This window comes from Cyanistes caeruleus, chromosome 12 (genome assembly GCF_971803275.1).
Source record: "Cyanistes caeruleus chromosome 12, bCyaCae1.hap1.1, whole genome shotgun sequence".
NCBI lineage: Eukaryota > Metazoa > Chordata > Aves > Passeriformes > Paridae > Cyanistes > Cyanistes caeruleus.
The window spans coordinates 12,748,327-12,767,145 of record NC_141712.1 but is presented as its reverse complement, the minus strand read 5'-3'; the positions used below and the strand labels follow the sequence as shown (position 1 = coordinate 12,767,145).

The window sequence follows — 18,819 nt, the reverse complement described above, 5'->3', positions numbered from 1 at the left end:
TAGTAGAAATTATCACAGAAGAACGTTATTTTAATAATTGTCTTACAATTTTAAAGTCCTTCTCTCTAAAAAAAACCTTCTTCTTGATATACATGAGGAATGTAAATGAAGTTTGCAAAACATGCATAAAATTCAGTTGACACAACTATGTCTACTTTGCTAGTAATTATTTTCCTACATTGATTTTTCTGATTAATTGCAGTTTCATTCCTCTGCTTGTGGATGATGTATTAATGCATCTCTTACCAGCACACTGTAGACTCATTAAAAATAAAAAACAAGTAATGAAACCAATGACAAAATTGCTTTTAAAATACCTGATATTTTTAAAAAGTTTATTATTTGGATTAACTTCTCCATGTTCATTAAAATCAAGTTCCTAATTATCACCTAAAAGGCACCATAGGGACAGTGAGTGGTGAACAGTAAACATCTCAGTGGCATTTTTCACAACTGGGAAATTTATCTGTCTCTGAGAGAATCCAAATGAAATGTGAACAGCAAGATATACAAATAAGATCTCATTTGTGGCTGCATAGGCATGAAACCTCTAATTTCCATGCTATCGTGGCATCTTCGGCACATTCCTGTCAGAAGTTTCTTCAATAAAATTAGCTTTTTTATGGGAAGGCTCAGCAAGATCCTCTCCATGGTCTCTGCTAATCAAGCGCTCCTGGTCTCCCCTCTTGCGTTTGTTAATCAGGTGATTTTCTCCCTCACAGAGCTTTCCCTCTGGGACACCCAACGTCCTCAGACAGACAATAGCTGCAGCCTGTTCTGCCAGTTTCTTGGACTTGTCCCTGAAGAGCAAGCACACAGAGCACACGTAAAAGTAGAAACTGAGGTCTCTACACTGCCAAGACACAACTTCCTGTCTCTGATGCAACATCATGAAACAAACAGCATTTGTAGCCATCTCACAGCAGAGGAACAAAACCGGTCAGTTCCAGAAATTATTTCAATCTTGCTAGGTGTCAAGTGTTGATGCATCACTTCTGATGCAATATTCCTAGAAAATTTGTCTCTATCGGGTCTTGTCTCTCAAAACACTCTTCAATTCAAAGGCACACAGTCAATGTGTGTTTGGCCCACACAATCCTCAGAAAGGAAACTTTTACAAATCTGATCACTAAACAAAACATTTATGAAGGATCACTCTTCTTGAAAGAGGCTCAGGCGTAGGTACTCTCTGGCAGATGTGCAAGTTCACTGATGCTGGCAAAAGCAGGAACTGCTCCATAATAATGAAAGTTTTGTCATTTCTGAGAAAGACTGCACATCACACATTTGTGGAAGTCAGTATTTTAAAACATTTTCTTCTCAAAATTTCGTATCAGCATAACTTCCTAAAGTCTCTGAACAGGAAGGCTGCAAAGCAGCTGTGTGCACTTGTCCTGTTTAAAATGTTCAATGCTGAGCTCTAGCTTTGCAGTTAAATCAAGATCACCTTAGGTGAAAATGCCTCAAGTCAGCTCTGGTATTAATAGATGATTGTATAAAATACCATCACGAAACTTTACAGCAGCCCTGGATGTAGCTGCTAATTAACTGTGATCTCCAAGAACTCAGTGTACTGTCCTCTGCTTCACTAGATATTGACACTCAGTCCTGACTTCTTATTGGGAATGGATCTGCTGCCGTGGCTGAAGACACAACCTCCTCCAGCATTCCCCTCTGCCTCCCTTGGCTTCTTTCTGAACTCATCACATACAGAATGGAACTGGGTCACCTATTTGCTCCCTTTCCAATACAACTAGTGGACTACCACAAAGTGAATTAAAACCTGTAACCATTTATTTGATTATGCCAGTACTTACTTCCTCTTGTCACACTCAATTCTCAGAAGTTTTTAATCCTTTCTCCCTCCTAGAGGTAGCTTTAGGAGGTAGCTTTTAGTTGACCTTTATCAGAGCCAACTGGAATAAACTGGAATACCCTTTTAATGTAAGATTTTAAGCAACATTTCAGAAACAAAAATCCAGCTGAAAAACCCATTAAGGATGGCTTACCACAGAGTTGATCGGTATTTTTGCTCAGCTACTGTCACTACTGAACAGAATAATCTATCCAGTGGTCTTTGAACCTGTAGAAAAATAGAATTAAAAGGGAAGGGGCTGTCAAAAACCAGTCATGTAATTTACAGTAGAAACAACATCATCAACATTCCTTCATAGGTATAAAGACTAAAAGGCATATAGGTATAAAGAATAACAAGTAACATAACTTTAAAATTACTCTAACTCAGACCAGAAATTTCACCATACATAATCAACATTAAAAAAATTAAGCAATTGTCCAAGCTGCAAATATTTTTTGTTTTACAAAAATAAAAAATAATCAAATAATGTCACCATCTAACCAAACAGGTGCTCCTGTCCCATACAGTTCCTCTCTGTAACAGTGAGCAACAGAAAACATTACAAGACTTAATTCTTTACTTCACAGATGTAGTAAAAGGAAGTCAGCCATGGGCTTCTATATAATGATCAAAAAAATACAGCAACTTCTTTCACACATGAATCAAAAGCAGACTGAAGGTCTGACTTTCAATTTTTTATTTTCTAGTAAAATAAGCTGCTATTTTCATACTCGTGTGCATTACCATTTCTACAGCTGCTTTCTGAAAGAGCTACATCAGACTGGGAAGCAGAATTTCTCAGTACCTTGAGTCCCAAAATACTTTATTTCATATACAAGGCAGAGGAAGAGGTTTGAAAGGGCTTTTCATTGACTCACAGTTTCATAAACAGGCTGGGGATGCTTTTCTTTCCTACACCATTCCAGAAGATACATTTTTGGAGTGATCTGTGGTGGATATTCTCGCCTAGGCAGAAAAATTTGTGGTCAACAATTGTGCACAAAATTCTATTTTAAAACAGACGGTGCTGCTTATTGTATTACTTCTACCAGTTATTTGAGGTTTGATTTTACAGCTCAGATTATGAAAAAGATGCTTCTTCCTCATTAGATAACTCAAATAATAGGTGTGACAAAACATCTAAAATAAAATCTCAAGTTTTCTATTAATTTTTCCTGAATATTTACATCCCATAGTAATACAGCTGGAGAAGAGATACTTACCAGAAAGGAGATTCTAACTAAATATGCAACACAGAAAAGAGATACAGTTTGGTACTGCTTATTATAAGTACTAATTATAAACTAGAAGAAAAAAGAGAAACTGCTTCTGTTACAAAGCAGTAATCAAATGAAAAAAGGGTAGGAAATGTAGGAATTTATTCAGTTACTGACACAGAATTACAGCCCCTTGCATGTGGCAGAACAAAAAATTATTATAAAATCTGTATGCAGTTCTCAAGGAGTCAGGTAATATATCCTCTAAATATTAAAGCATTATGACTGGATTTGTTGAGCATATTACATATCCCACTCTTCTTGAGCTGTTTGATAGGCCTCTTAGCAAAATCAGCAAACACGAGTTTCACAATGAAAGTAACAGCAATTCTATAGGCTTCACAGAATATAATTAAAAATTATATAAAACAGAATTCAACTCAATGAATTAATTTTTCAAGGAATAGCTTATGAGTGGAACACAGAAGACTTCAGATGAGCATGTTAGAATACTCTAAGAGTATTAAAAATTTTGTTAAAAATTTAAATTTTATTATTATTAAATTTCATTATTATTAAATTTATTATTATTAAATTTAATTAAAAAATTTGTTCAGGACTTCTTATAGAAAAATTATTATGTTTTAGTCAAACTTCTCTACATCTTTATACTTTTCTACATAGACATGTTATTTTTTCTCTCTTTTAGAGCACTCAGCACTTTTAACAAGTTAACTGAGAGAATTAAGCAGTCTCAGGAAGCCTGGAACTAAAGAACATCCTACAACATCCAGATAGCACAGGAAGAGTGGTGATTATGCAATGATGTTCACTTATTGCTTCATAGGACTTCACTCAGTAAGTACTGTTTTGCAAATCATCATTTTCAAAAAACTGTTGAGACACTGTCAACCTCACATTTATTACTCAAAGATGCAAGAGAGTGAAAAACTTGATTAGCATACTTACTTGTCAAATCTAATAGCCATTTTTATTACATCTGGATCTTCCATTTGGTCATCTTCATCTTGCATCTTGGTTTCCAAAGATGTTTTCTTTGCTTCAAAAATAGCTGTGGTTTCTTCATAGAAGTCACCCATTTCAAAGACTTCACTACGCAAATAGAATTCCTTTATATTACACATCAATTTACAAACTTTTGTATCACTTTTATGACAGAGAAACAAAATGTAGAAATCAATTGTGTTTATAGTATATGTTAAGAGTACAGAGAGTGAAGTGGAAGTGTGCCTATATTCTGCACAGTAGCATTACATTGTTTCTCTTTCAATTCTTACCAGACATTGTTGAGCTACAAGTAGAAAAAGAATATTCTGATTTCCAGCACTACACGTACAATTTGTAGCCTGGAAGTACAGGCAGCATCAGTCAGAAATACAGGTCCTGCAATGTTCAAGTTATTAGCTCATTTGAGTAACTTGCAGTTGGATGAGTCAGCGAACAAACATCTCAGAGTGAAATCTGGTCCATCAGCTCCACAAGGGCAATACAAGCAAGAAGCAGAGAAAAGATTCTTCTTCTAATTATAGTGATTAAAAATACTATAAGCAATAAACACTATAGCATCCAAACCCCTCAATATCTCTGATTTTCTGACTTCAGAGTATTATTCACAAGCCCAAATAAAGGGAAGGAGCAACCAGGATTTTAGTCAAAGGCAAAAGCCTCAAATCCTTTTAAATTTCAAATTCATTGCAGGCTGGATCTACTTTGAAAAAATGAGACTATTGATTTTCTACAGATGATAATGGCAATAAAACCTGCAGCAGAAAAGAAACTTCTTTTTCTATTATGAGGATGCTGGTTGATATGAGGCTGTTCAATGACAAAATGAATTCTGCCCAGAAAGCCATCTCCAATGCTCCAGGCAAAAAAGCAATGAAGCTGAACAATACTAACTTATGCTTCTAAGGGAAGGCAAATTTATTACACACTGCTATGTAAATGTTTTGTGGGAACAGGAGCAGGCTGTTCTCTTACATTCAGCACCGAGGTTAAAGCTCAAATGGCTGTAACCCATTCTCACCACCAGGAGACAGCAGAATTATGCACTATTTTTGTCTGAAGATAAACTGCTGCATTTTAGAAAACTGACTGTTCCTCAGTTATCTGGACAGGAAACAGGTTGTTCAGAACAGGGGTTAAAAGACCAAGTGTGCTGGCAGAAAGCAGTTCCATAAATTTTCAAATGGCTCTCTCTGTCTCCCTCTCTTCACACACATTGCTTTAGCCCATTTTGAAGCTGGTATTGCATCACATGTACAAAGCAGAGAGTTTGATTTTGGAAGTCCCTAAAGAATTGCTAAGCATAGCACATAAATCCCATAGTTTTACACTAGATCTCTATCCAGTGTTTATATGTATGAACTATGACATCTCTAATTACCTGTGTAAAACTGTTACTTTACAGTATCTACTTTGCATACTATGCACTGCTATTCATGCAGCAGAAAACACCAATGCCATTTGGGCTAAGACTTTTTTGAAGTTGCAAAATATTTGAGTTCCAATCTATACTACATTTTTTTTCCTAAACTCAAAATCTATAATCAAAATAGTCTGTTACTATCTAATATCTGTCTGTCTGTTAATCTAATACCTAATCTCTCTGTTAATACTAAAACATGTTAAATTCTTTAAGTTGCCAAAGTGAAAAGTAACTTGCAAAGTTGAAATGTTGTTCATGGATTACACTGCTCCTTTAAGAATAATGAAGGCTAGTTCACTTTATATATGCAATACAAATTCCCTTCATTGTAATGTAAGGCATAATTATTTACAGAAAGCCAAAATTGGCAAAAGGCAATAAAATTGAAAAAAGACTGCAAGCATTTCCATTCATTTTGGACATGAAAAGCATGCTGAACAGGGTTTGCTAGAAACTAATAAATTATTTTTCAAAATATTTCAAGCTTTCAGTATTTCCATCCATTTTTATACACATTATATATCAAACAGTTTCAGACCGCTCATTTTATAAAAAGACAAGGAAACTCTTCCCCTCCCTTCAATCAGAGGGATAATTATAACACACAACATGGATATGACACATGCAAGCTCAGAGCTTTATTTTGTTCAGTTTGTGATGTGTCCAAACCTGAACTCCCCTAGTTCTGTGCAAATTCTTTATTCATCTGCCTATTTAATGGTTTCTTTCAAAATTTTTTTTCTTTCATTTCTGTCTCTCCCACTGAAAAATTTCACCCGGTCTGTTTCAGATGTGCAGGATGGTAAGATTCTTTAAAGCTACTAGATTTCCTCAAAAAGATTGCCATCATTCATTAGGATATTCCAGGTATGAAAAGCAGCACAAAAAACTACATTTAAATACCATACAACCCTGATACATGGTTTCTAAGGGTTCATTTTAAAACAAATGTATTATAAATATTCCAGTAACATTAAAAAAACTACATGCAAGAGGGAAAGCTAAATCAAATAAATATCCTTGGAAGAAGACAAGTTCAGCAAAATTGCAGACAAGCTCAAATTTTTCTTAATCACTTCATGCAAATACTGGATAAATACCTGTCACTCAGTGAAGCACCACTCAAATTAGCATGCTGAATATAGAGAATTTTGGGGTTAAAGATTTAACATCTGAGCATGGGGGAAACCTGGAAAAGTTGACTCTGTTATTTCACATCTCCCATCTGGACTTTTTGGGGGGGTCTCTGCAACTTCTCCTGACAGTGTGAAATGCCAGGCAGTGCTAGACAGGGAAGTGTTGTGCAAGTTTGACAGAATACTGCTCCCTTTCTGAAGTCCATGCTTACCAGATCTCCTGTGTGGACTGTGCAGCATGAAGCTTCTTACCCTGAGTAGTTTCCAACTGCTCTCTTAGCATTTGACATAAGCAGTATTTAGTGTTGGTGTAGTGATTGTCATATCTCACTGCCTGATGGAAAGAGACAAAGAATTTAAAAACACACCAAACAAATTTATCTTCTATACTGCACATGGTGTCTTGATGACTTTCACAATTATTTTTTGAAAAGAAAACCACAGTGCAATCTCCTCAGTAACATACTCAATATTACCCATGGGTGTGACTATAATCTGATTATTTTGGCATAACTTCATGAACTAAAGTTCAGCTAACTCATATACTTCTGAAGAAAGAGTTGACCTGTTTACATCATTGACTAGCAATGCACTGATATTTTAGTAAGTAGCTGATTAACAGCAAGCTCAAGTTAAAAAAAAGAATTTGAACTGATGATGTGATCAAAGTTACAGATTTCTGATTAATTTCCTATTATGTCATTAAAATATTGTCTTTGAATAGTGGATAAAACTTCATATATGTGATGACTTGGCTAATAGAGCAACAGCACTACAATACAGCATTACTTTATTGGCAAATCATTCCCTTTGCTTCCCTACTGTGAATATTGCTTGACAGTATTTGTGAAAAGTAATTAATCTCTAAAAACTGATCTAGGAGCAACTGAGTATTTAATATTCCTTCACTTCTGTGTTCAATATTGTATATTCAATATTGTGCACTGTACATAATATTCTGTTCAATTTGTACAACTGTGACTTCGAAAGAGTTGCACTACATAGTTTTAAATCTCTTTACATTTTTAGATAGTCTGGTAAATCTCATAAATGTTCCCAAAGACACAGAACTAGGGTTAAAAAGCATTTTTTTTTCTGAACAAAATCAAACAGAGGAAGCAGGGGTTGATTGCGTGTCACATGCATTATCTTAAAATACCCCCAGAACGAACACTTTGAAATGGAATTAAGACATGGCAGTACGATTTGGATTAACAATTCTAAACAATGTTAATTACAAGATCTTAGAAAAAACATACATATTTGATGTAATTTTGCATGACATCCTTCAAGGGGCAAAACCCCTCTTTTCTGAAGATAGAGGGGTTCCACATGGCAGCACGAGCAATCATGACTGATGAGGCAGCTGTGGCCTTCTGGAAGGTTGCAATGTCTGTGTATTCTTTGATGAAGTCATGAGATCCTCCACTAAAAATTAACAACATTAATATAATTAATCATGGCTCTTCTTCCTGCACTTGGAAATCTTAAGTACAGGCACCTAACCATAATGAGCTAATTAATCCAACTTACTTTGCTATTACTGGAATGGAGACAGCTTCAGATATGGCCTTGATCACATCACAGTGGACAGGGTGCTGAGGCCTCTCCTCCTTCTTCCTTTCCAACAAACAAAAAAAAAAGACAAGACCAAAGATTTCCTGTGGAATTTATAGATCTCTAAACCACAGCAGATGTGACAATGATTATCGGGATATACTTGTTTCAGCTTATTTATTTTATGTATTTGATCTTTTAGATACAAAGCATGCAAAATAATTTTAGTTTTATTTGGTTTTTGAAAACGAATATTTAGGAAAATATTTATACTCTTTAGGAAAAGAGCAGCAAGCAATTCAATTCCCTAATTATTGACTTGATTTCCTAGAACACAAAATCAGTTAACAGTTGAAATCAGAAGGACATATTACATTTAGAGTATACTCACATCAGTCATACTGTGCTACAGTCATCAACAAACAAAAAGTCTTTCTCACCTAAAATCAATTTACCTTCCATGGACTGCAATGGCAGCAATGCCAGTTTTCTCTATTCTCTTCACCAGATTGACAGTATCCTCAACCTGAGAAATAAGACAGACTGACATGATTTTAATTCAAAGCAAAAAGAATAACTATCATGAGACCATTGTACAAATAAATGCTGCAAGTCTTTTATCAAGAGGGATGTGATTCCTGACTTTCATCAGTAACGCCCAACATGTACAACCATTTAATATATTCATCTGTTAAAGAACTATATGCTATGGAAAAAATAAGAATTCATTTTCAATGCTTCCTTGAATATACAGATTACAAATTTTCTCAAACCAGGTAACATAATACTCTGTAGCAGGAGAATATTTTCCAACAGATTTTCAGACTGTCAATTGAAAATGATTGGAACACTTGATTAGCAAGTCCTAATGACTATTCTCTAAATAGTAATATGCTTTTCAGTAAGAGGATGTCTTCTGAAATCAACCTAACATGCAATCACACAACTATAAATATTCCTCTCAGACATGTCTTAAAAATGTTAACCAGCATCTAAAAAATTCTAAGGATACTCATACCTGCCCAGTAAATCAAAAGGCCCAGTGTATTTTCAAAGAGGTAAAATGCTCTTAACAAGCAGAAATAAAATAGACACACTGCTGTGTCAGCCTGTCTTATGCATCTTTAGGGAAAGGGAGAATGAAAAAAACCCAAGGCAAGTTTTCCTTTCAAGAGCTGGAGGAGTACCTGTGGCTCATCCCAAATATGATCCCAAATCAGATTCAGTCTTTGGAAACTTCAACTGTCCCAGTTGGCAGGGATTCTGAGCCAGAAGCTCACCTGCTGTTCTGATGGATAATATTATGTAAAACCAGCTTGAAACAAAAAAGAAGAGGCTCTAGGATAAAGGTGCCACTTCTCTGATTCAATACTTCAGAAACAAAATGATCTTAGACTGGGTTACTGATTCTTTTCACACAAGCTTCATTTGTTTATCCCAACACATAAACAACTTCTGAACAAACCTGGCTCAGGTACAGTTCATCCATCTACTAAAATATCTATTTAGGTCATATGCAATCAAAGTATCTAGGCGGGTATTTTAATAACCAAATGCAAAATAATCAGTCTTTAAAAGAGAAGGCAAATCATCTCTTGGAGGTTTAAAAATACGTAGAGAATTTATCTGCAAAAAAAAAAAAGGCAGTAAGGAAGATACATCAGCTGTAAAAAAAGTCTGGGAAAAGATTCTGAAAAAGACAGACCCTGTAACTTCACTGGCTGTTCTAACTGCAAGAACAGGAAAACAGTATGGAATTAAAATTAGTCAGAAAGAACAGAAAACAGTAATTTATTGGCTACTTCATGTGAAAAACAGGAGTCTACTGGCTCCTCGAGGATGCTGTCCCTAAACCCTTTTGTACCTCTATGACATAAAAATGACTCAATTGAGAAATTTAGAGGATAAAAGCCTCTGTGCCCTTGCATATAATGGAATCAGACAAGCCCACAGTCACTGTGCACCTTGCAGGTCAGATAACCATTCAGGCTGGCACAGCAATTACAAATTGTAATTTCACAGCAACAGCTGTACAGTGAAACATACTAGAACAATATATATTCTAACTGATAATAAATTGGAGAAATTACAGCCAAATACTTCAGCACAATGATTTATGTTCTTACTGAGGGCAAAATGCGGATTTTGCAGGTTACTGGTTTACAAATTCCTTTAACAAGGGTGGTCAATATCTGAAAAAAAAGGAAAAAAGAAGACAAAAACCTGATCACAACAGTGGCATTACTAAAAGTCTCCTCCCTCTTGAAAATGTTAGAATAATGTAATACTGTTTACTGTTCCTCTATAAAGAATCTTACATGCTAGGCAGACATATACAATCTGTAACTGAATATACAATTTTATCCAGTAGATACACAAGCCTACTTCCAGTCTAAGACATTTTTGCTTCCACTTCTTTGCTGATTTCAACTGGATTTTTAGAGAGCAATTAACTGATGCTGGAGTTTCAACACTGCTTTTTATATGAGGTGGCCAGTGAACTCTGATAATTTCAGATTGCATGCATAGACATGTAAAACTTGCAAATACTGCACCACACTGGAAGTTTTCAAACTGAGAAGAAAGAAGCTGGCAATTGTATAGGCCAGATAATGGAAATGAGAAGTAAATTAGGAATATTTGTTTATAACCTTAATTCCAGTGTCCTAAACTGAATATTCCACTCCAGCAATCATAAATTTACTGTCTATGCAACTCATTCCTGCTGCCAGTAGAGCACAATGCACAATTCTTTCCAAGGCAGCTCCAACCCCACGAGGTGATACTTACAGACTCAATTTTGTCAGGATCAGTCAGCAGTGCTGCTCCCATACCTCCCTGGGAAAACAGACAGAAGCTGTTACCCATCAGGCAAACACATTTTTCAACTCAATTGTTTTGCCTAATAGCAGACTGTAACAAAAGAACAATGTTGTATTAAGGAAAAAATAGCAAAATTTAAAATACAGGAGCATCAGTGAACATTTTGGTGCAACATTTCTTAGACCTGTATCAGAATAATTAAGCAGTAATTCAGGGCATCAACTTGCTCTCATCACTTTATTGAATGGATAGGATTTCAAAAAGCTATTTTTAGCAAATATAATCTTCCAGTTTCTCCTCATTAATTGACAGCTGAAAAGATTTATTGTTTTAACATTACACATCACATTTGAGAGGTTGTTAAGTCAGTACTTTCTGTCTACACCCTACATTTAAAAAAGAGACTACGACAAATTAAGTGCCTTTATTGAATAGAAATAATGAATATTTAACATAGTTATGAACAATTTAATATTTTAGCTGTTTTTCCCACATTGTTTCATCTGCATACATAGATGCAGAGGCCACCAACTTTTTTGACCAACCTTTTTTGACCCAGAACTATTGTTGGAGAATAACCATTCACCAGCAGTTGAAGGTTTGATCTTTCACTCTAGTACAAGATGGGTATTTTGGTGTTTTGATCTTAATTATGGTTCTGTGGAGCAGTTGACATCAAAATGGTGCAATTTATTGATGCTTTATCTCTGCACCACATGGCTTAACAGTCCTAACAACCAGTTTGAATGCTCTGTTCTAGTCACAGACCAGAAGTAACAGTTTAATTTAGAACTGCATGTGCTTTACTACAAAAAAAAAATTAGAATCAGGTTTTAACTGATCCATTGTCCTCCCACTTAAAATTGACAAATAACTGAATTCAGCATTACTAAGTTGTGACTGTTTTTTGCCATCTATTTACTCATATGACAAATTGATTTCAATTTTTATTAAAGCTAGGCAGAACTTTTTTCACTCACCCAACAAATTAATGATGTCAGAAAAACATTTAAATACCCTAAACAAAACACTTTATTTTATCTAGCCTTTAATACTTTAATTTCTAACAGCCTACATTATTTTACTGTGTTAGGGCCATGACACTTTTGAGAGTCTTCTGTTTATTACAAGAAATTAAATTCAACTTTTTTCTGCAAATTTTACTGCTTGAATTTGAAAACTAGACCATATATTTCACATTCCACACCAGAAAGACAGAAAAGGCCCATTTAAGAGTAATCAAAATCTACTTACCTTAGTAGAATATTCTTTTGGGCATCCCATGTTGATATCAATACCAGCCACATCACTCTCTCTGAAAGAGAAGGAAAAAATTAAAATATTTTTAGCATATTAGAACAAGTATCAAGAAACAGATATCCTTCCTTCCAGGTAATTTGTTCCATTGTCATTAAGGCTTAAATGAGAACTTAAGGTAAAGTTTGCTTGAACTTCTGAATTTTAAGCCTCTCACTTATTTAAGTTAAATATATAAATTTTAATGGTGGTCTGAAGATCACCCTGTCCACAGGTTTCAATAACCACTGCTGTGCAGAAGCACTCAAATCCACCACTAAATTCACTACAATCACTACAGCAAGTCCTATTGAAACTTCCATCTATTTAAATGGAGGTTTAAAACCTCCTTTTTGAGAGTCACTTTTCATTTTGGCACAACACATTACTGGAGTCTTTAAGCCACAAACAGTAAGGGACATTTTCAGGTATACTGGTCTTGCAGCTGTGCAATACCCATTCATACTGGAGAGATCAAGGACACATCTGCACCAGCAAAAAGCCATCCCAGCACAGAATATATGCAGCTGAAGTTTTCCTGGTTCCATCAAGAGCTACCCTGATGCTCTCAATCATAAAAAATTGTCTTGTACAAAAAAATTGTCTTGTACAAAAAAAACCCAGACAAACCCATGGTAGGAAGGGGGTGAAAGTAGATGACTTACACAAGCTTAGCTACTGCCAGGGCTCTTTCAGCATCTGCTGAACCCTGTTGGTAAAAGAAGAGGATTTGTAATTACAAAATATCATCAAATTAATAAAAAATTAATAAAAGGTGCTTACTTGCACATGTGTACAACTATATTTCTTCTGAACATTTACTACAGAGAGAGACCCACTCAGAGGCATACCGGATACTTAAAACATTTACCTACAGCACATACAGGAGTCAGCCACTGGATGATAAAAGGTGATACAAAAAGGATCCAAAGAGGTCTGTCTGCCCTCTTCACCTACAGCAATATCGAATGTTCTTAGCCCTTCAGCAACAGATAACTATTTTAATGTTCTTCAGAACCTCCACTAATAACAATTCTACAGACTCTACAAGCAACCTATTTCAGGGCTACATTACCACTGAAAAAGGTCTTTTCAGTATCTAATGCAGTCCACTCACGCTACTCCCTCCCTCCAAGCCCATCATCTCTTGTCCTGCAGAGTGGTCTCTAAGAGCAAATTACCGTCTTTTTCTCTTCTGCATAGAGAATCTTTAATCCATTTATGCAATGCTAATGCACAAATTAATCCTCTCTTATCTATATTCAACAATGCCATTTCTTTCAGTCCTTCCAGTGAGACTGTTTATAAGACAGTGAAAAACTTCAATGTGTGATCAGACATCAGCACAATTTACATCTAAGATACCTGTTATAAAAACAAGCTGCTGGAGAGCACAGAGGTTATCTTAATCACCTCTTCTGAAAACAGACAGAATCTTGATTTGTACCAACAGCTCAGAAATTCTGCAACATGTTTGACGTAAAACTTTACCTGTCCCTGAAACATCAAGAAATTGACAGTCTGCATCAGGGAGAGTTGCTTTAGGCTGACATCAACATGTCACCAGCACTACCTCATTTAACTACATTGTTAGAAGAGTATCTGGTTTCTCACCATTTGGAAGACAACACGTTCTCTCTCCCTTTCACAAGTTCTGAAAACAACTCTTTCATTAGGCGCAACGAAGTCCACTGTTTCAAGTACTTCTGTATGAAATGAGAAACACATAAAACAGACAAAAATTCTATACAAATGTAAAAATTTAAAAAAAATGTCATATGACCATGTCATTTGTATATAAATGAAATGCCATCAAAGTAATTTGATGTTCTTTGAAAAGTATCAAAGCCCAGTGATGACTCAGCCAAAATGAACAGTACTATTTTTGGGAAGGGGCAGGAGGAGAAAGGAGATTTGTAGTGAACTTCTGTTTCCCAGCAGGAACACTGCAAACAACTGTTTCTATGCCACTCAAACAGGGCCCGGTCTCAAAGATACCTTTTTAAGAACTTTAAGAACTTACAGTGACAATCATGGTATTCCAAGTCCAGCCCATCAAGTTAATAAATGAATGATAAACAGAGAGATCTCATATATGTTGCTTTCTTATTGCAGAAGACTAAAAGGTACCATGTCACAAACAGCTAACATTTAAAAAGACTCATGGTTGGAAACTGTCTCTACTGCAGTCCAAACAAACAAACTAAAGTTTCAAACTATACAGCAGCAGACAGGTCTAAGGTAGCACTTCAAAAGTTTACTGTAAGCTCCTAGACACAATTCAGTGAGATTATATGTACTGATACATCACTATAATCACTAGACAAATGCTTCAGAGAAATAATTACCCTTTTTCTTAACTAGAAGAGACTCCTTACAGGTGTTATCAAAAGAAATGCCACACTTACCATTTATAACCCTCTTACACTGCAGCATCTTTATGTCAATCAGCTCCTGAGTAGAAAGGATAAAAAATGTCAATGAGTTGAATTGTTTAAGCCAGTTAGCTCTAAACAGTTGCCCATTTTATTAAATAATTATCTAGAGAGACCAACTTCTCTGAGCAACCTGTCCCAATACATCAGCACCCTCTGCTTAAAGAAATACTAATACTAATATCTAATCTAAAGCTCTCTTCTCTTCAGTTTAAAACTGTTCCCCCTTGTCATATCACCATCTGTCCTTGTAAAATGTTCTTCTCCCTCTTTTTTAAAAGCCCCCTTTATGTACTGGAAGGGCTCAGTGAAGTCTCCTCAGAGCCTTCTTTTCTCCAAAGAGAACAATGCAAGCTCTCTCAGCCTGTTTTGTAAGAGAAGTGTTCCAGCACTCTGATCATCACTGTGGCCTCCTCTGGATCCACTCTAACAGGTCCACGAAGTTCTTCTGCAGGGGACTCCAGACCTCAATTTCAGCCAGATTTAAAGAAAGTGTTTAAGAAACAAGGAGAGCAATTCTATGAGTGAAATATATGGATGCACAGCAGAACTAACCAGATGAGACATGAAGTCAGTCTTCAAAGTTCCTTCAAAGTTCTGACTCTACTGAAAAAAGAAATAGAAAAAAAAAATACTACTCCCTCAAACGCAAATAAAAGTACAACTTGAGGAAATTGTTATGGTGTTCTGTCTAAAGTACTTGAAGCTACTGAACAGCCTTAAAATATGGGTTTGCCAGAACTTGAAAATGGCTCAGAGAAATGTCTCAAGACACAGAGATTCTTCTTTCCTCATTTTAGTGGAAAACTATGTGTAAAAAGAACAAGTCATACAATGAAAAAAGTCCATTTGTACTTTTCTTAATAATAATGTTACCAGATAAAAATGCCTCATCTGCTCCTTCTCCATACCTCACAGTATACGATATCGGCACCGTAGTCCAGAGCAAGCAGACGCATTGGAAGTGTTCCCACTCGCACCATTGGAGCCAGGATATTCTTTCCTCTAAAGCACAGCGGGGTGTTCACCGTCATTCCTGCGGCTGTACCACCTGAAAGACAGAGCCCAGGGGGACTGCCATGGAGCGTCATTTCCTGCCCGCAAACACAGATGCACGGTCCTTTGCCGGGAAGGGGCGGTGGGTGCCCCGCCAGGTGTGACAGGGCTCTCCGGGCAGCGGGGAACAGGCTCACCCAGCCTGAGGGAGCCCAGGGCGCCGGGAGACGCTCCCCGCCACACGGGCTCCTTCCCGAGCGAGGGGCCCCGCGCCGCCCCTGCCAGGGCCCCTCAGGGCCGAAGCCGCTCCCGCGGTGGCGGCACGGTGACGGCTCTCAGCCGGCAGCGGAAAAAGGCGAAAGAACGGAGCGGCACGGTCCGGCGCACTCACCCTCCCGGCGTGGCTGTGCCGCGGCTCGGCGGGGCGGGGAGAACCGGGGCCAGCGCCTCTTTCAGGCGTCATCGGGCAGCGCCGCCGCCCCACGTGCGGGCCGCGATGGCGCTGGGCCGGGCCGGGCCGGCGCTCGCCCTCCCGCTGCTGCTGCCTCGGCGGCCGGCGGGCAGCGGAACAGCGGCGGCGGGGAGCCCGCAGTCCCCCGCGGCCGTGGTGCGCGTCCCCTGGGCCCTACGGCAGCGCCTGCAGCGGGGCGCGCAGCGCCGGCGGCGCGGGCAGGGAGAGGCGGCGGCGCCGCGTCCCGGGAAGCTTCTGCTGCGGAGCCGGCGGCCGGAGCTGAGCCAGCCCCGCTGGCAGACGGTGGGGCGCTGGGAGCAGCCGCCCTTGGTGTCGGCGGGCTGGAAGCACCGGAAGGCGTACGGGGATTACTTCCAGCTGGAGCCCTCGCAGAAGGCGGCTCCCGCACTGCAAGCGCCGCCGGCTGAGACGGGACAGGGCCCGACCTTCGCCGAGCTGGGGCTGCAGCCGGCGCTGCTGGCGGGCCTGGAGCGGCTCTCTATCGGCCGGCCCACGGCCGTGCAGCGCCTCGCCATCCCCGCGCTGCGCCGCGGCCGCAGCGCGCTGTGCGCCGCCGAGACGGGCAGCGGGAAGACGCTGGCGTACCTGCTGCCGCTGCTGGAGCGCCTACTCGGGCGCCCCGAGGTGACGGCGGAGGCGGCGGGGCCGGCGGCGCCCCGCGGGCTGGTGGTGCTGCCCTCACGGGAGCTGGCGGCGCAGGTGGGCGCTGTGGCGGCGGCGCTGTGCGCGCCCGCGGGGCTGGCGGTGCGCGGCCTCACGGGCGGCGGGGCCGCGGGCGGGCTGCGGAGGCAGCTGTGGGCGCCGCCGCCGGGCCCCGCCGTGCTGCTGGGCACCCCCGGAGCGCTGCGGGAGGCGCTGCGGCGGCGCTTCCTGGCTCTGGAGAGGCTGCGCTGGATGGTGCTGGACGAGGCGGACGCGCTGATGGACGAGTCCTTCACGGAGCTGCTGGAGGAGATCCTGGCACACGCTCCGCTGGCCGCCGGCGCTCCCGGGCCAGTCGGTCCCGACGAGGAGAGGACGCAGGTGGTGGTGGTCGGAGCCACCTTCCCCACGGGGCTCAGCGAGACGCTGGCGAAGTTCACTGACGTGGGCCGGTTTGTCACCCTCAGCACCCAGAGCCTGCACCACCTGCCGCCTCACGTCCAGCAGAAGTTTGTCCGCCTCAAAGGCCGGGACAAGCTGCCCGAACTGCTGCAGCTGCTCAAGGAGCGCCCGTCATCTGGCGGGGCTGTTCTCATCTTCTGCAACACTGCCAGCACTGTCAACTGGCTGGGCTATATCCTGGACGACCACAAAATCAAGCACCTGAGGCTGCAGGGTCAGATGTCAGCAGCTGCTAGAGCTGGCATCTTTGCCTCTTTCCAGAAGGGTGACGTGTCTGTCCTCGTCTGCACTGACCTTGCCTCGCGGGGGCTGGACACCAGCAGTGTGCAGCTAGTGGTCAACTATGACTTCCCAGACACCTTACAGGACTACCTGCACCGTGCTGGGAGAGTTGGCCGGGTTGGGAGCAAGGCACCTGGAGCTGTGGTTAATTTTGTCACCCATCGGTGGGATGTGGACCTAGTACGGAAAATAGAGACTGCAGCCCGAAAAAGGACAGGTCTCCCAGGAATGGACTCTACCTTTGCCTAAAGGAGGTTAATTCAGGTTGCCAGGCATTCCCTGGTAGGGGCTTACCTTGAGGTCACTAAGGCAGAGTGAACGAGCTGCTATGTATAAGGCAGACTGAAAGAATAGAGTTGAATTTCAGAACTAGGTGGTCAGGTGAACTTTGCGCACTGTTCTGGAAGCTGCAGTATTCATCTGCACAGCTATCACAACATGTGGCTTTCCCAAAGGAAACTAGTAAGTGAGTAACAATGCTTTTGGAGAATACTGAAGAACTACTTCATCAGTTGATTTAGTTTACTTATTTTGAGACATAATTTAAATTCAAATCCAAATGAACGTATTTCTGTATGATATACAGCTCTATTGCATTTATTTACTGCCCACCACCATCTGTAACATTCATTATTAAAACTTAAAAATTGCTGCTGTGGCAGCAGATAAAACCTGACCAGTTACAGACACAAAGGACTAAAGGACAAAGGATTCTTGATTTTCTTGTAATGTAGCAGTTCATTCAGAGAATTCTAGATGGGATACCCATAATGTACAGTGAGAATGAGAAGGCACAATAGTGCTTGAGGCTCTTTCGAGGCCTTAATTTGTTACTTTACGGTTACTTTTCACTGAGAAATGGGATCTTGCTCCTTCATGTTATATTAAATAAAAACTAAAAAGTCCTAAAGTGTTTTCTGCCCATTTTTTTTCTGCCTACTGTAGTGACATGTTCAGTTTCTGAACTGACTGTAAAAAAGCCAAAAAACCCCACCACACTGAAAGATGTCTTCTGTTAAAATGAAAGAAGTGTGTTGGTTCATGGGTTCTAGTGACTCTCACATAACAGAATGAGTGTGAGATTTCTTTTGAATGTTGTGCCTTTGTCCTATTTTGCTTCAAACCAGAGAGTTGAAGTGAGGCTGAGGTTATTTCATATCTAGCTGCTAGTTTGTATCCATGGTAAATAATCAC

At 39.8% G+C, this 18,819-nt stretch overlaps 2 protein-coding genes across 6 annotated transcripts; one reads left to right on the top strand and one right to left on the bottom strand.

Moving 5' to 3' along the window:
* Nucleotides 1-302: 302 nt before the first annotated feature.
* Nucleotides 303-17,001, bottom strand: DUS2 (dihydrouridine synthase 2). 5 transcript variants are annotated; one of them, XM_086847246.1, is made up of 16 exons: nucleotides 16,825-17,001; nucleotides 15,683-15,822; nucleotides 14,745-14,790; nucleotides 13,951-14,042; nucleotides 13,002-13,045; nucleotides 12,295-12,355; nucleotides 11,008-11,055; nucleotides 10,344-10,409; nucleotides 8,673-8,743; nucleotides 8,194-8,280; nucleotides 7,920-8,088; nucleotides 6,873-6,994; nucleotides 4,045-4,188; nucleotides 2,737-2,824; nucleotides 2,010-2,083; nucleotides 303-1,694 (listed from the first exon to the last, which is right to left on the bottom strand). In XM_086847246.1, coding segments are annotated over exons 2-16 (1,236 nt in total). In that variant the 5' UTR covers nucleotides 15,806-15,822; nucleotides 16,825-17,001; the 3' UTR covers nucleotides 303-1,693. The 5 variants fall into 5 exon arrangements, with proteins under 5 accessions (XP_086703372.1, XP_086703370.1, XP_086703369.1 ...); XM_086847244.1 differs by having other exon boundaries at nucleotides 303-800; XM_086847243.1 differs by lacking the exon at nucleotides 16,825-17,001 and adding an exon at nucleotides 16,159-16,332 and having other exon boundaries at nucleotides 303-800.
* Nucleotides 16,249-18,535, top strand: DDX28 (DEAD-box helicase 28). Its single transcript, XM_023934959.2, has one exon. It carries the CDS (start codon nucleotides 16,264-16,266, stop codon nucleotides 17,872-17,874), a length of 1,611 nt encoding a protein of 536 aa, XP_023790727.2. The 5' UTR covers nucleotides 16,249-16,263; the 3' UTR covers nucleotides 17,875-18,535.
* The last annotated feature ends 284 nt before the right edge of the window (nucleotides 18,536-18,819 follow it).

Excerpts from the sequence above, each read along its gene's own strand:
- DUS2 (XM_086847244.1), bottom strand. The coding sequence starts at position 15,805 with ATGACGGTGAACACCCCGCTGTGCTTTAGAGGAAAGAATATCCTGGCT. Across the intron at positions 11,056-12,294 it reads CAAAAGAATATTCTACTAAG|GGAGGTATGGGAGCAGCACT; the intron begins GTAAGTAGATTT and ends CTGTTTTCCCAG. Across the intron at positions 801-2,009 it reads AAATACCGATCAACTCTGTG|GGACAAGTCCAAGAAACTGG; the intron begins GTAAGCCATCCT and ends CTTGCTCTTCAG.
- DDX28 (XM_023934959.2), top strand. The coding sequence starts at position 16,264 with ATGGCGCTGGGCCGGGCCGGGCCGGCGCTCGCCCTCCCGCTGCTGCTG.